The sequence below is a fragment of the Calonectris borealis genome, chromosome 14 (assembly GCF_964195595.1).
Source record: "Calonectris borealis chromosome 14, bCalBor7.hap1.2, whole genome shotgun sequence".
NCBI classification, from domain to species: Eukaryota; Metazoa; Chordata; class Aves; order Procellariiformes; family Procellariidae; genus Calonectris; species Calonectris borealis.
In genome coordinates, this window is record NC_134325.1 from 21150064 (window position 1) to 21167525 (window position 17462).

Genomic DNA, 17462 nt, shown 5'->3' on the forward strand with positions numbered 1-17462 from the left:
CCATCCATCCCTGAACACCACAGGGTTGTGGGTTTTGGCTTCTCGGGTCCTCCGGGAACACGAGTTGTCCCGCCGTGGCCACGCTCCAGCTAAACCACGTGCGATCTGCGGTGTTCGCCCGCCGCAGGACTGGTTGCGTGGGGGCTGCGGCAGCGACGGCACCCGCCGGGAATCCCTGCTGGCACCAAACCTGGGAAAGCTCCTCTTCAGCCCCGCTTACTCTAACGAAGCTGGGGAGCAGCAAGGCTGACCCCCCCAGACGACCATGTAAATGCTTCGGCCGTTTTACCAGACCGCATGCGCTCTGCTCTTTCTTTTTCAGCCCCACCGATACCGACATCCCCTTTTCTAGAAGAAGTCCGGTTTTCCTCCGGGGGCATCGCCGGCGCCCAGCTTCGCGCCGTCCCACCGGCCCCGCGCGGATGCGGTGAGGGGCCGTGCCGGGCCCCCCCGCAGTCGGCCCAGCCGAAGCCCGAGCGGCTCCTGGAGGCGGGAGGCAGGCGACGGCTGCTCGGCGGGAAGGCGACGCGTCCCCGCTGCGACAGGAGCCCCGCAGCACCGTGTTTATTGCCCTGTCTGGCAATGGAGCTGCTTCTGCAGCCCCCGGGGGACATCGCTGAGCCGCGCAGGCGAAGGGGGACGCGTGAGCAAAATGCCACCTCTGCTGATGAAAGTAACCCTCTTCACCCCGCCCGGCACTTCCATCAAGCTGTTGGCAGCAGCAGGCAGGTGCCGCTGCTTCACAGGTGGCCGCCAGAGAAAAGGGGACCGAGGTTTCGGCCTGCCCGCTAACGCGGCAAACCCGCAACGCGGCCGCGCAGCCCCGCGCCCCGGCCCGGCCGGTACCCGCAGCCGCCCCTCTGACACCCAGGCCCAGGTGATGCTCAGGCCGAGGCAGCGTTCAGGACCACGGGCCGGTCAGGATCGGTCGAGATCCAGCGCCAGATTCGCAAAATCCCGCCCGGAGCCCGAATTCCACCGAAAAGCCGCAGCGTGGGGCCAGGCGCTGAAAAACCGCAAGTGCCGAGGGGCCCTCTGCAGCCCTGAGTGGGGAAAAGGAAAAAGAGGGGAAAGAGCTTGCTGGGGAGACGGACAGTGAGCATCCCCCGCTCCATGGCCCCGCGCAGGTTTTGGGAGGGCGGCAGGGCTATTTTTTGGGGGGGAATAGGTCATTATACAAATTCCACCCCCCGATAAATTCTGGCAGCCGATTACCTCTCCACATCTCCCCAGCGGAGCTGGCAGCCGGGCGGAAAGCCCAGCACACCCCCCTTTTCCGAACACCCCCCCGTTTCCTCGCCGCCGCTCCCCTTCCCGCCCCGCACCCCCCGCGGCTCTGCCCGGCCGCCCGCGCCCCGCCGGGACCGCTCCCCCCCGCAGCACCGGGCGGGCTCTGCCCGGCCCCCGCCGGAGCTGGGGGTGGCCGGGGCCGCTCCAGGGGAGGGGAGAGGCTCGTCCCCCTCGGAGGCGGCTATAAAGCGGCCCCGAGCAGCGGCCCCCGGGCAGAGCGGCCGCGGCCATGAGCGCGGCGGGGAGCCCCGACGGGGCGGCCGCGGGACCGGCGCTGGCGGCGCTGCTGGCGCTGCTCTGCGCCCTCCTGGTGCTGGCCGGGGCCCGGCGGGGGCTGTCGGGCAGCCGGAGCCCCCCGGGACCCTTCCCTTGGCCGTTGGTGGGCAACGTGCTGCAGCTGGGCCGCCTGCCCCACCTGGCTTTCGGGCGGATGGCGCGCCGCTACGGCGCCGTCTTCCAGCTGCGGCTGGGTCGCCGGCGGGTGGTGGTGCTCAACGGCGAGGCGGTCATCCGGCGGGCGCTGGTGGGCTTGGGCGCCCGTTTCGCCGGCCGCCCCGATTTCCCGTCCTTCGAGCTGGTGTCCGGGGGGCGCAGCGTGGCTTTCGGGTCCTGCTCGCCCCGGTGGAGGGCTCGCCGGCGCCTGGCCCACGCCGCCCTGCGCGCCCGCTCAACGGCGGCCGAGGTGGAGCGGCACGTGGCGGCCGAGGCGGGGGACCTCGTCCGGCTCTTCCTGCGGCGCAGCCGGGGCGGCGCCTACTTCGAGCCCTCCCCGCTCTTGGTGGTGGCCAACGCCAACGTCCTCTGCGCCCTCTGCTTTGGCCGCCGCTACGGCCACGCTGACGGCGAGTTCACGGCGCTGCTGGGCCGTAACGACCGCTTCGGGCAGACGGTGGGGGCGGGCAGCGTGGTGGACGTGCTGCCCTGGCTCCTGCGCTTCCCCAACCCCGTGCGCCGCGTCTTCCGCGACTTCCAAGCCCTCAACCAGGAGCTGCACAGCTTCGTGCGCACCAAGGTGGCGCAGCACCGCCAGACCTTCGACCCGCACGCCCTCCGTGACGTCAGCGACGTCATGATCGCTGCCGTGGAGTGCGGCGACAGGCCCCCCGAGGGGCTGGGACCCGAGGACGTGGACGGCGCCATGACCGACATCTTCGGCGCGGGGCAGGACACCACGTCCACGGCGCTCTCGTGGGTCCTCCTGCTGCTGCTGAAGCACCCGCAGCTCCAGCGGGACCTCCAGGCCGAGCTGGACCGGGTGGTGGGACGCTGCCGGTTGCCCACGGCCGAGGACCGGCCCCACCTGCCCCTCCTGGAGGCCTTCATCTATGAGACGCTGCGCTACAGCAGCTTCGTGCCCATCACCATCCCGCACGCTACCACGGATGACGTGGAGCTCGAGGGCTTCCACATCCCCAAGGGCACCGTGGTCTTCATCAACCAGTGGTCGGTCAACCATGACTGCGGCAAGTGGCTCGATCCACAACGCTTCGACCCCACACGCTTCTTGGACGCGCAGCAGCGCCTGGACCGCGACCGGGCCGGCAGCGTCATGATCTTCTCGGCCGGCCAGCGGCGCTGCATCGGCGACCAGCTCTCCAAGCTCCAGCTCTTCCTCTTCGCCGCCATCCTCCTCCACCAGTGCTCCTTCCACGCCAACCCGGCGGAGCGCCTCACCATGGACTGCGTCCACGGGCTGGCGCTGAAGCCGCGGCCCTTCACCGTCACCGTGCGTCAGAGGCACCCCGCGCTCATCCAGCCCTGAGCTGGGGTGGGTGGTGGGTCCCACCTGTGCTGCACCCCCCTGGTTTGGAGCGGGCAGTGCCGGGGTGTGGGGGACTGCAGGCGAGTCTTGCCGCGGCGCATCCCAGCCAGTCCCCGCCGCAATAAATGCCTTTGACACGGGACCTGGCTCCGCTTGGTTTCTGTGGGGGGTGGTGGCTGGAAGCATCATTTGTGCCCAAGCCCCCGTCCTGCATCCCCCTGAGCTCTCCCACCCCAAAACCCACCTCCCCCCCAGGACCCCCCTGCAAGGACCAGACCCCCCTTCGCCCCAGGGTGTAGCAAGGAGCGATTTGCTTCATCTATCGTAGCACAAGGCAGGATGAGGATATTTTGGGGGGGATGCACTTCCCAACGCCATGGAAAGCCACGCGGGAGGCTGGGGGGTTCTTGCTGATGGAGCTTCAGAAGCGTTTAAGGACCGGTTGCCGGGGCGTGGGAGGATGGCCCAGTCAGTTTGAAGCCATAACAAGTCTCCCTACTCCAGTTTGGGTGTGGAAGGAGGTTCGGGAAGGTTTTGGGGGGCTTTCTCACCTCCCTTCCCCCCAGACCCCACTGGTGGTTTGTGGCGTGGGGTGCAGGGACACCTCCCCGGGGACAGAGCAACCCCGGGGACGGCTTTTCTCCTCTGCGAGCCTCTGCTTGAAGCGGAAAGAGGCTTCGGGCACCCAAAAGCAGTCTGACGGTGCGCACTGAGCCGCTTTGCTGAAAGGGGACACGGCCCATCTCCAAAATCAACCTCTTCCCCCCAAATTCAGCTCCTGAATGACCTGCACCTCTAAGGAAATTCTCTTTTCTTGGGCACAGGTCCCTCATGCGTGAAGTAAATCAGTCCCTGCCCGGGGGCCGCTACCGCCTTGCACCCCACCGAGGCGGTCGCACGGCCGTGCCGCATCGTCGAGTTGCTAAAGCAGATAAACCTTAGCAACTTGTTTAAGGTCCGACCGAAGCTAACAGAGTTGGTTTTATATAGAGATATATCAGGGTGTCTTCAGCTTTACATGGTCCCCAAAAGGGAGAACAGAAGCAGCCACACAAGCTAAGACCGTGCTTACCTCAGTGCCACCAGCCTGTGGCCACCCCGAGGAGCTTCAGAGGATGGTGCAAATCCCCTCCTAATTACAGTAATTTACTAATAGCCAATTTATCTCCTTCAGAGGCTTTACCAATCAGTAAGGCTGGATTTATGTATTTGGGGTGGGGGAAGAAGGTGGGAGAAACAATTTTCTACCTGCCTGTGCTGGTGTTTGCTCTCATCAGGAAAACGCTGGTCCTAGAAATCACGTTGGGATTTCCCGCAGCGCCCAAGAGTCAGTTGTTCTGGTCGCAGCTGCCTTTCACCTCTTGACTTCATTTCATTTGACCCCTTGAAATACCGTCCCAGTAACGTTCTGCACTACGGCGTATTTTAATACCCACTCGCCAGCTCCTCTTGCGTTACTAATGGTGCAAACGCACGACATAAATCCTCACCCACCACATGAGCAGCACGAGTAGGATCTGAAACGCCTTCAACGTCTAGCACAGAAATCAAGTCCTGGTCGTGCGCTGCTGAGCACCAGGGCCGGGGGGTTCCCAGTGCCACCGCGGTGTCCCCTGGGCACACCCTGCCCACGGCTGCCCCCCGGGCTGTTAAAATCGCCGAGCATGAACGAGGCAGCGGTCAGCAACAGCTCCACGGTGCCAAGGTTTGAAAGCAAGTGCAAGTTTTCTCCTCCTCTTTAGACACACGTCTCTGAAAACATCCCTCGAGATGTCGTAAGACAGAAACCAGCGGTTATCTCAGCATCATTTACTGCCCGCTCGGAGTTTTGCCACCGACGGTCATCTCCAGCTTTTATGGTCCAGCTGGAGACCCTCTGCCCGACACCCGCTGGAGATGCCGACACTGCAGGCTCCCGCGCTCCTTGACCAGCGGCCAGCCTTCCCGCCCGGGACTGCAGGCTGGTTATTTATTCAACCTTATTTTATGTATTATTCTCTACACGCCTGCAGCCGACACGGCGCCCGACACAGAAACGCCACGCGCAGGCCACCCCCGCTCATGAACACCAGACATGCCTGGACTCTTTAGAGAGCGAAGGCCGAGGAGGAGGAAGGGGTGCTGGGCTGAACGAAGAGCACCGTGACGCTCTTCCACGCTTCGCCCCGCGCTACGGCAGAGCCCCTGGTGCCGCCTGCCCGGCGCGCAGCACGGTTCCAACGGCGCGGGAGCATCCCGCCCCGCTTCCCAAGCCGTGCTGCCCCGGCCGGGGTGCCTCTGCAGCTCCAGCTCCCCCCCTACCCTTCCCATCAGGCACTTACAGCTGGGGCTCTTCGAGCCCAAATTGTGGAAGTTTAGGTGGACGCGTTTGCTGCCGCGCAGGAGGTCGCGGCGTGGCGTGCAAAGCGTACGACCGCAGCTCTTCTTTCCACGGCGGGGGGAGGAATCTGCTTCCAGCACTTACTTGAATGATTTGGCAATACTTTGACCACCTCATTTCTCATGTTTAAGGAGAGGCGCTGCCAGGAAATATGATTTTTTTTTTTTCAATGTGGAAGCGGGATGCTGGGAAACGCGCTGTGTATTTACAGTCCCCTGTGCCCAAACTCATTCCCGCTCCTCATCCGCAGTGACGGCCGCCTTTGCTGGCAGGCAGGTACTGCGCCGCTCCCACCGCAGCTTCTGAGCCACCGAAATGCTGGAATATGCTCTCTGTCGTTAAGCACAAGACACACAAGAGACCTGGCTGCGACCTGAGCCTTCTACCGAGAAGAAAAGCAGTCAGTCCATCATTAATTTGCCTTCAAAACAATTCACTGCAGGTATGTGAGCAACCCAGCACAGGGAGCCTACACAAATCTCAGATCCTCTTCTGCTTTTCCTAAACAACTTAATTATTAAAACCTGATCCAAAAGGCCTTTAACCTCTTCACTGCAGTCAAGCAGACATTAGGCCAGTAAATAAGAAGCTGATTTTTGTTATGGGATACACTTATGGGACTCTCCAGAGCCAGAGGACAATCCCGTAGTATCTTGTCTGCCTTCAGGGTCTTGAGCCCTTCTCAGATTTTTACTTCTGAAAAAGCAAAAATTAAATACATCTTATGAAGAGAACTAAACCTCTGGCTACTGAAATTACTGAGATCATGTTGTCGTGCCTGATGCAGCTGTGGCTGCCTGCATGTGCAAAACCAGAAGCACGGCAGGTCTATAGCAAGCTGCAACTGTGTTCAACCTTATTCCCCCCTCTCTTTCCTCCCCAATTTTAACCTCAATTTCCCTTCACAGTGAAAACATTTCCCTAAGGTCAGCTTTTTCTCTGATTTTACCATGTGCTTTGCATACAATACTCAAATATTAGCCAAGTCAACTTATGTAAATTGAAACAAGACAGCAAGCCTATTGCTTGCAATCCTCCGACTTCAGGTTGTCTCTCACATCAAGCAGGGTCTGTGCAGCTCAGATTTTGCCAGGGAATTTCCAAGGAATTACAAGTGTCATTGAACCAAAGGAATCTGGGTTTAGCAGAAATAAGCCGGGGTGGGAGTCAGAATGACTGTCCCGTTCCTAGGAGGAAGCGATGTTGACATTTCTATTCCAATACTGAGTCAGAAGTTTCCCAGCACATGGGAGAGGTGGTCACAGCTCTGGTATGCTTTTTATTGGAAACCAACTACATAACTGAATTTGTCTGCTTTCAAGTCCCTCTTTCTGAACAGGCTACCCTGTCCCAAGCCACGGGGTCAATGCTGACCTCCTCTCTGAGATGTCCAAGTCGCTTAAAACCATTTTCCCAATGGTGCTCTAAGCCACCACTCCCTCCACCGCTAAGTTAACACTCAAGTATTGCAAAATGTCACTTTTTAAAGTCATTCAGAAACTTGTGATGGTCCAAGAGCCAGAGATTTACACCGAATGACAGGCTACCTACACATCCATCCCTGCCTCGGTGTCCTCAGTGCGTCACACCGCTGGCTAAGGCAAAGACTTGCCTGTGCCACAGGTCGCATTCTGCACAACCCCGTTTTCTGCTTCTTTCTGGGGTCCTCTTCCCTCCAAAGCAGCAGACCTTGGCAGGATGCCCCTTGGATCGGCTCCGGCTCCTTGTCTTAGGCAAATGAAAATTCTCTGTAAGATGACCCGGGGCACTAGAGGATGCTACAATTCACCTTGAGGAGGAAATAAAAGGAAAGAGATTACAGAGGAGCTGCACACTGAAGACAGCCCTAATTCTGCACCAGGGAAAGACAAAGCTGCCTAAGTGATGCTCGGTGGTGCTCAGGCCTCCTCCCGAGAGAGGACTTCTTCATGCTTGCGATTGCTGGCGACTCCCATGTCCTTCTCCTAAGGATGGGGACGTTAGGTCTGCAATGCGCTATATGCAAGTAACTTAACACAACCGAGATTACTCCCACCTGTGCCGTTAGGTAGCCTAAACCTCGTTTCCCACTTTACTTATTCCTTGGTACGACTATTGTATTTGGACTCCCGAACTAAGCGGATTTTGAGGAACACTGAAGCACAGGCTGTGTTATCACTGACTCTCTGCAAAGTAATTTGAAGTAAAATGAGCTACAAATCAGGCAGTCTAAACCACCCAGAACCAACACTAAACACAGCCTGCCAGCCCCTTGTTTCTGGTTTTTGACCTGGGGAAGCTGAAGATGGCCTTCAGGATCATGGAGGTTGAGCGCAGAATACTCGCACCGGGTCACAACTGATTAGCCACCTTTATTTAAAAACAACTTCACTTGGGGTACATCGTTTGCCACAAAGTGTGGCTGTATTACTTTGGTGCATTTTAAAAACATAAGCAGTAGTGGTTGTATTGACATACAAAATCTGCTACAGGTACAACCCAAATCATATATATATATAAAAACAGTGATATATAAACACTAATGTTGTACCTTACTTTCCCATAATTTCCTATTGCATTTGGCACAGCCACCATGCGTACCAGTACAATGATGTTATGTAGAAGACCTCCGCCTGGCTGTCGGGTTTCTTCACCTATATATGTATTGGCATAAAAAGCAAGAGAGCAACACAGGTAACTTTAAGCAGGATCCCCTTCTCCTTATTTATAAATACTTTATTTCACACAGAACAGCATAGTGAGGATAAACTAGTTAAACAGCTTCAGTTATTCTTTAGTATCATAATTTACCCACAGGTAGGTAAGTTTTAAAATTAAGACAAGAGTAGCTCCAGCAAATTATTCTCTCTCACCTTGGGATAAGTCCAGAAGAACTGATCTGGCTGGGAACAGGACAGAGAGCCTCTCTACCAAAACTGTACCAGGCAAATTAATTTCTTGTGTTGTGGTCCTGGAACGTATACAGTGCAGGCGTTTTCAAGAAATTCCCATTGTGCTCTGGGATTAGTCTGCAACGTATGTGCACATTTTGAAAAGGCTCCATTTCCACGTTGTCTGAAAGCTACTGAAGTGCATCCTCCCCTTGCAAACAGGGGGAACGGCTTCCCCTCCCCAGCACGCGGCATAGCAAGAGCCTAACAGGAGACTGCACATTTTATTGCTGACGGAAAAAAATAAACCCCAAGCATTGTCGATTGGGAAGTGTTTTAGTTACACAGCCTTGCCTTATCTCCACATCAACCTGCAAGCTATGCTATCAGAATTAAATTATGTTAATTAGTCACATTCTTCTTATTCACAACAAGCCAGGAAAAGGGAAAACCAAAACGAAAAAGGTTCTTTTGATCGTTATGTCAGAACTTCCTGGAGATCAGACTGAAAACAGCAAAATACCGCTTTTATCTGCACTTGAAAGGATCTGCGAGTTCTGTCACCGCCTTTCATCGTCGTCTTAGAGACACATTAATTAGGTTCCAGCAGACGAGAAAAAATAACATGCTAGACACAAACCTCCACCCCAGCTCTCCAGGCAGGCGCTGTGCCGCCGGAGGAAATCTTTCCCGTACAAAAACCAGAATAACAGACCTCTCAACTTCAGATCCCCCAAGAAAGGGACAAGACCACACACACAAAGGATACGTGGGAGCGAAATGCCAGAGCCTGCTCTTTTAAGTCAAAACTGGAGTCTATTTTTAAAAAACCACAAAAGTGAAGCAGTCAATCAAATGCACAGAAAGCTTAAAGCACTCACCGAAGGTCAGAAACAGAATAAATGAGAGTTGAAAGGTTGCACCCGTGTGAAATGATCTGAGAATGAACACCAAATGAGAAGAATTACCATCATTTAATTACCACCTCTTCCTCCAGGGAAGCAGGTAATTTTTACTCAAAGACAGAGAAGGTTCTGGTCACAGCCCAATACGCCCCACACGCCTGCACCAAATGCCTTCTCCCCCCCAGAAGAAAATGACTTCAGCTTCTATCCGTAAGGAAAACAAGATTTTTGGTATCAGCTTCCGACCAGGCTGTTTAGTCTGTACCCCAAAGCTGTGTTTTACAGCACTCTTCCCTGAGGACTTCGAGCAGAGGCTGCTTGTCTGGAGAGGTGCTGCCAACCCGTACGGCACCTTGGCAATTAACAACCTAACAAAATGCTTTCCTCATGCACCCCCCTTTTAAAGACTTAACGAAGATAAATGCGACGAAACACTCAAACCTAACCCCGCGGAGACTCCCAAGCAGCAGATGAAAGGAACAGTAAATCGGCTTTTTTTTCCTCAAGCCTACAAGCCCTTGCTGTTTTGAAACAGACTTTAGAGCTTCAATCTGTGGAAACAGAGAGTGAAAGTTATCTCCAGAAAATACACAATCCAAACTGCTCTGAACAGTTTATGTTTTGACAAGTTAAACAACAGGTGAAGGCTTGAAGGAGTCTGCAAGTAAGTAAAGCTCGGGACTCTCGGTAGCGTAAATATTTCCTTTTCGCACTCTTCCTATGACATACGCTGAAACCATTTACTTTGGAAGGCAGCAACCTTCAAGCAACACAGAGAACAGCAAACATTACTGATTAACATCACTCTGGGACTTGCTGGCAGGGAAAGGCAATGCAAGTACAGCTAACTATACCACTGTTTTCAGAGCTATCGCCATTTCTCTCCAGAAGAAAACCCTGCAAAATCCTCCATGAAAGAATCAAGTTGCTGATCATCATCTTTTGGATATCACTGTGGAGGATTTCCCAGCTTGGCTTAAACAACCAAAAAGAAAACAGCTGAAAAACTTGTGCAATTATTTAAAGATTGCATGTTTAGAAGAAGAAAGCGGTCGCTCACTGGGAATATTCAAAACAAGACAGATTCACACCAAGTAAAAAAGGCAGCTTCATCATTCCACTGAAGAACTGAAAGAGCATACATTAAGTATAAAAATGTCCCGCAATTACAGATCAAGTGCCCACTCGTCGCAAGGGGAGCTCTGCACAAAAACACAGGGATCAACTTTAGCCTGCAGGATTCGGTTCTCCATTTATAAGTATCGATTTTTATCGTTTAAAGCAAATAAAGCTAATTGCACACTTGCCTGGATCTCATGAGATGAGTTCAGCACCAAAATTTTTGAGCGTTTAATTTGGGGGGAGGGGAAGCTAAAAAGTGCCAAATCTATAAAATGGGAGGCTTTTAAGCTTGAGTTTGCTACATATTTCCACTTCAGTGTTATTTTCACGAAGTAAAAAACCCATCAGTTTATACACATGTGCAAGGGACTAAAAAGGTGATTAAGAAATATGTTACTCTTGCACTTTTTTACTTCACACTTCACAAGCACTATACAACATGGCAAGACGTAAGAAACGTTAAAAAATAAGCGTCCGGTTAGCTGCCAGCTCAAATTTGAAGGGATGTCAAGAAACCCTCGCTAAATATTTGGGGAAGTTTTTGAACGTAGTTTTTGTTCACCATTTGTGTCAGTGTACAGCAGAGTTTACTTTCTCTGTTTGGTACCCAGAAGCCGTCAGAGGAAGCGTCAGTTGTCAGCGTCACCGCCTTGGTGTCGCCCAATGAGTCAAGAAGAACTGGCAGGAGAACACCACAGGGGAGCATCAGCTCTGCCACAGAACTTTCCTGTCCCTGTAACCAGTGTTTCATTGATAAATAACCACTTTTCAAACTAAGTTATTACATCTAAACCATAGCAGCGTCGTCTGGAGGGATATAAGAAGTTTTCAATCTCATGTGAGTGAAGGGAGTAACATCACTGGGAGGAAGTCCTAAAGTTTAAAATCTTATTACTCACTTCCCTGACAAAAGCAATACACCTCTTAAAAATGAAGTTTGTATAGCGAAGGAAATCTCGCTGGTCCCCTGGTAATAACTCACTATATGAGCAGCGCTGGTTTCCCCCCCAGTTTAGGCATAGCTGGAAAGGACCAAGCAAGAGTGTGTTTTGGACACCACCACCAATTTTTTCACAGCAAGGAAGAGAGGGCTGACAACTCACTTAGTTTAAGTCATTGTTGCCTTCTTTTTTTGTAGTTGTCTTCTCTTAAGTCACAGTTTCAGTGCCCATTTGAATCAACAGGCTGAGGGCAGTGGGAACATCCCGCTGCCTGCAGTGCATCACGCTGGTAAAAATCAGCGGCACACTGACCACCGAGCACAGCGCCTTGAAATTTTATCTCATCTAAACATCTATGAAAGGCAAGTAATCAGTTATTTCAACTGATTCACTTAATACATACTATTAAGGAAAAGAGAAAACAGTTTATCTGAAAAACATATTGGCTGAAGACTTCCTCAGGAATCACCTGAGAGCGCTCACCAGCAAGCAGGCTTGAAGTTCAGGCTGTTAGATAGGTAGAGTCTGTGATATGAAATATATACGTGTATATATATGTATGTATATATTTGTGTATATATTTTTATATCACAAAGTATATCTCTCACTATATCTTGTGTTATATATATATAATCACAGATACTTTTATACCACAAATTCTACCTATACACCCCCCACGCACCTTGTTTTTAGGAATTTGAGATTTTTTAGGAATTTTGAAGTCAAACATATGCAGTGCTGTAAGAAGGAAAATAATACAAAATTTTATCCGATCTTTTCCTGGATGTGCTGATGAGACTGCTGCATGTTTTTTCCCTGTAAACTCTTGTGGCTTATCCATGAAGTGCAATCAAAGTTATCAGGATCATGAAACCCCTTTAACTGGAATTTTACTGTCTGTGCAGTATCAAGTGGAATGAGCGTTTATATATTTATTCTTCCCAGACTGATCGCATCTCTTCAAGTTCTCTCTCGCTTTCTGCATCCTGAAAATGCAATAAGAGAACAGATAAATATACGACCTAATTGAAACAATTAAAAAAGAGAATTTTCCTTTTCTTCTCCAACCCCATACCAGGTTTTAAGTACACCCCCAGCCCTACATTCTTCCTCCTAATGCTTTTTTTCCCCTCCCCCGTACTTCCCTCTCGACGCTACTGTCTTTGAAGACTATTTAAGTTTTCCAAGTATCAAAAAGAGTTTCTCTTATGTTTCCTTTTGAGAGACGAGAACTGACAACCCGATCAGCAGAATTCAAACCTCTGCTCCTTCACTGACTTTCATAGTCTGGATAAATGCCTTTGTTTTTCCTTCTCAACATGATGGAAGTTATTTGATTGATGATAAGAACTAAGATTTGCAAAGACTTAAAGCCACTTAAGCATTGGCTTCCTTACTCGACTCCCACTTTTAATTTCAGAGCAGGAGAGAGAATTAACCGTTCAGGACTTTTCTGCCTGTAGCTCTCTCCTGGTCTTTCCTGAAAATCTCAATGCTTTTCTGATTGAACTCTTATGCCTCCAACACACATATTTCTTGTTCTTTTGGAAAAAATCCTCTTTCTGTTTATCAGACATACCATTCTAATTCTGTCTAGAGAGATTTCCTCACCAGTATGGTGAGGAAGCTCCTCATCAGGCAGAGCTAGGATATTTCCTTCTGCAAGAAGGGAGTAAGTTCTGCTCCATGCCCTGGTTTCCCCAGATTTGGCAGCAGCCAGTGGCCAAGCGGTTTCTGCAATACTGGACGGGGCCCTGCAGGTGGTAGCACAGGCAAGCCAGCTCCTTGCCAGACGGTTTGCCAAGATCTCTTGCATGCTTGTGGTTTGAATCTCAGCACAATACTTTTGCTAGAACCTAAAGACTACTCATGGCCTTAAAAAGAGAGTGGCTGTGTATTTCTGTAATTCTGCCTTGCACCCAGAACGTTTGTTCCATTGGACTGAGGCTGAAGCTGTAAGAGCTGGAGGACCTTGCTTACATTACTTCGCTTGCGTGTTTCATGACAGTGCAAAGAACATCAGATCAATATTAAATGTTGATGTGTTTTTATTCAGTTTCTAACTGGCAGTAATTTGAGGGCACCTTCTATACAGGTTCTGCTTAACAGGAGAAGTGCAAAGGAAAAGGGAAGTGCAAAAGAGCTCCCAGCTGGGGAACCCTGCCTCATGGCAGTTTCTAAAACGCAGTACAGTCTGCTCTCCAAAACTCCCTAAAAGTAATAAAAGAGCTGAAATATCCTAGATATTAAAAAAAAAAAAAAGCTGGGCATTACATACAAACTTCTCAATGGCTCAGCACAATCAGCTCCAGCCTGGAGGAGCTTAGGAGCTAACTTGGCCCCAAGAGAGTTAAACGTCGGCTGCTCCTCCAAAGCTACACAGGTAATTAGAAGAGGTAATACAGAGCTCCAGCCCTAGGACAACCACTCAGCTTAAGTGGCCCCATCTGAATTGAGCAGGCCAGGCACGATAGTGCCCAAACGAATAAACCTTCCCCAAAAATGGGGTACTGGGAAGTGTACTGCAGTTGCTCAGCAGCTCTGCAGATATTCCAGTTTATGAGCTGCAGGGCTGAACACGTGCGGGGTATTCAAATGTGTCTATAACCTAGCCCTGGAAGTAGCACAGTATTTGCATGGTGGTGTGCTGGACTTCTAAGCCCGTATCAGACATACTCTCAACTTCTTAATATTTTTCATTATTTTGCTGAATTGCTTTAGGTATTCGGATAACAAGTCCCAAGAGAAGAAAAGAGTCCACGCTAAGGAACAAAATACTTTAAAACCTGGGCTTACAAGCAGGAGCATCTTTTAGAAACAATTTTATCTCTGTAACCATTTTATCTCTGCTCATCATCAATGTGTGTTTACTGAGACTGCTACCTCTTTTGTATTAACTGGCAGCTCTGAAGCAAGATTCATCCAGAGAGCAGCTGCAGCGTTGTTCCCCAGGTCCCTGTAACACTGTGAAGAAAAAATGACAACATAAGAAGAGTTAAATGGGAAAAAATAGCCAGCAAATGCAATTGAGCAGTTATGAACCCTGGCAACTGATAAAAAGAGCTATTTCTACCTCTTAACCATTTGCACTGTATAGTTTCAGGCTTCTGACATTTCCTGCAGTATCCTTCATTCACAAAGCATTATAATCACCATCAGGTTATGGAATACTAGATTTCCTTTCTTTTTTTGTTTTGTTTTGGTTTGTTTGTTTTGGGCAAGGAGATTGGTTTTTTGGTTGGAGTTTTTAAGGTGTCCCTGCGATTTTCACCATTTTTGAAGCTCTGTTTTAATTTCCTCTTAGCCACTATTCCTCACACTGTTTTTGTCATAAAACCTCTACACTGAGAGCACATCATCTTACGAAGCTAATATTCCCTAACCTGATAAAAATGAGGTTCAACTGCAAGCACTGTAACATCCAATATTTACAGGTCTCTCAGATCTCACAATAGGTGTGAAATATTCTTCATCGGGAACTCTTCTCCAACAGCAGAGAAACAGTCATCCCTCTATGTAACAGGAAGGTTTTTGGTGCCTAGAGAGTCACGGAGGCATTTGGGGACTATGAAATAAGCACGGTAAGAGGAAGCGGTCGCTAAAAAAAACCCAAACCATCAGCAATGCAGTTAATTATTGTTGTAATTGCCATGAAAAGCCAACATTCAGTCAGGATAAGGACAACAATTAAACTCCTGCAGGGCTATTGCTTCAGACTCTGAAATGTCACTGCACGGTATGTGCATGTGTGTATTTTGGTGATTTTCCTGCGTCGTGGGATAGTTCTGAAAGAGAACTATCTGTTCTGCTGTGAGCACTGTCAAATTTCTGCATCTGGTGAATTCAAAATTGGAGATGGAGTCATGGACATCCTTGAAGCCTTTAAAAACTCTGTGTCCCTGCATATCAGTCAAAAATGTCAGAAGATGACTATAAAACACAATTCTTTTTTAATTTGAAGTTTGACCCATCAGAGCACTATCTGCTTCAAAATAATTATGTACCAATTACACTTTTTAAATTTTGGGATCAAGGATGTGATCCAAAGTGACAGAGCCTGGGATTAGGAAAAAAAAACCCAAACCAAAATCAAACAGACACAAGTAGTCCTATTAACCTCTGTGCTAATTTGTGTTTGCAGAGCATTTCTGAAGCTCAATCACTTCTGCCAGACATGTGGTGAACTATTAGCCCAATAAAAACGTATCAGTTCATGTAGATTACACACAATGAAACCCAAATTTTTACATCAACTCTGAAAATCTATTCAGGTTAAGACTTGCAAGGATTTGCTGCTGCAACTTCACTAGAAATAACTTCTAAGTCTTCCAATTCTTTACTCTATACAAGACATTTAAGGGTGATTTTGAATTTCCATGAATGCTGGCTATATTTACAAGCAGAGACAGAGGCAATTAAGAGCACATTCATCACGGTAGATAAGCAGCCAGAACCAAAAGGCTAGCTGATTTACAAATACATACCTCATTTTACCTATAGTCTCATGACTAAATACACACGGTGAGCTGCAATACATCGAGGACAAAATGCAGCTGATGTGAAGGCTACTACACCCCTTGCTGGGCTTTTCTCCTCTACTATCACCTTCATTTTCCTTTAACGAGATGCTTATTGTGAAATAAATTCTGCACCCAGGTTCCAGTAGTAATGTACTCCAGACCAAGCAGATCCCACGACTTGCACGCTACCCTGATAAAATTCACATTCTTTGGGACATTGGGAATTCAGGAATTTCACAGAGAATGACTACAGCTACTCTTTGCTACACTCACTCTGGCTAATATTTCTAAAGCTATTTGGGCTTTAAATATTTCTAGACTCCAACTGGAGGTTGTAGGAATTAAGCAGCAATTTTAACATTTAAGAGTTCAAAACCAATTATTCCCTCAATGCAAACGAAAAGATCTTTGGAGCTCCAGCTCCAGGCACTCATGGTGTATTTAATCATCGCTCAAGACTCCCACCTGTATTAGTAAAACGGAGACATACTTTATCCTTTACTTTTCCCCATGATTCTCTTTCTGTGTACACCACAGAAATCCACGGTGGTGGTGGGATTAAACCTCCAGCCTGTGGCTTACAAGTTACCAGTGCCACTTCATATAGAATTTGGTCTGTTAAAAAACAAGAAGGATGCTCCACTGGATGACTCAAAGCCAAAATCCTCCCTGCATTTTAATGCCTCTGCACTAGACAACTTGGCCTTTTTTAGAAATTTTAACATCTTATAAAATCTTGCTTCTGCATGGAGTAATTTACACGTGCTTAGCACTTTACAGCCAAAGATAATTTCTTCATACAAATATTTCTTATCCTAGAAGCATACGACTGAACTAAAGAAAGCAACAAGCGACTGGTTACCTTGGCAATGTATACTCTTCCTGCTTTGGAAAATCCTGGGCTCAGTTCCTCAACCTACAAAGAACAGAGGGGAGGGTGGGACAGGCAGTGGAAAGCAGACATTAGGATATGCAAAGGACAGTGTTAGTGCCTCTATCAGGCTTACTGCATCTCTTTAAAAAAACCCTACTTTTGTAAATACATAGATCAGGGTAAGCATTTTTCATAGGCTTGCCTGGCTGGGTCAGTAAAGTCCTCAGATTCTCATAAAGTGCTTGTGACTCCATGCACAACATTCATACTTTCACCTAATATAAGTGTCGTGGAAGAACGGCGAGGTGAAGTCGAGCACTCGGAAGCTAAGGGAGACTCAGAACCAGCTTGACGACCTCCTCCTGCACATGTGCGTGCACTATTTTTAACCTCCTTGCCCATTCAGTCTCATCCACTCGGGCTCCTCCCAAATATGCTGGTGCCAAACCTCAGCAATCTTCCCCCAGTTTTTATCTTCTCCTTCCCGGCTACTAATTCCCAGTTTCCTACTTACCCACGTCCCTCTGCCTTCTTCCATTCTTCTCAGTTATAGTCATCACTCCCAAGCAACTTTGTTCCAGTACGTTCCTATTACGCACCCTTGGCTTGACCCATATCCCACCTGCATTCAAACTCCCCAACGTGCTCCACCAAGACGCCTGAGCCCAGACCTCAGAGGAGCACTGGGAGCACAACACAGACAACGTTCCTCCTCTTAGTTCTGCTGTCCGGCCTCAGACCTAGTTCAGCTTGTGACTAACCCAGAGCTGCCACTTCCCAGAAGACTTCCATTCCCCT

General features: G+C 49.7%; 1 protein-coding gene and 1 pseudogene across 4 annotated transcripts in view; one reads left to right on the top strand and one right to left on the bottom strand.

Annotated features, from left to right (window-relative positions):
• The first annotated feature begins 1519 nt into the window (after nucleotides 1–1519).
• On the top strand, nucleotides 1520–3052 carry LOC142088019 (cytochrome P450 1B1 pseudogene; annotated as a pseudogene).
• A 4711-nt stretch (nucleotides 3053–7763) lies between these two features.
• The window catches only part of RMDN3 (regulator of microtubule dynamics 3), a 43683-nt gene continuing 33984 nt past the window's right edge, over nucleotides 7764–17462 (bottom strand). For 2 of the 4 annotated variants that reach the window (XM_075163667.1, XM_075163665.1), the window contains 3 exons: nucleotides 16653–16706; nucleotides 14154–14234; nucleotides 7764–12256 (listed from right to left, as the gene is read on the bottom strand). In XM_075163667.1, the coding sequence (XP_075019768.1) occupies nucleotides 12203–12256; nucleotides 14154–14234; nucleotides 16653–16706 (189 nt within the window). In that variant the 3' untranslated portion in view covers nucleotides 7764–12202. Of the gene's footprint in view, nucleotides 12257–14153; nucleotides 14235–14718; nucleotides 14809–16652; nucleotides 16707–17462 lie in introns of those variants that run through there. The other 2 variants (XR_012675836.1, XM_075163666.1) reach the window with 2 other exon arrangements.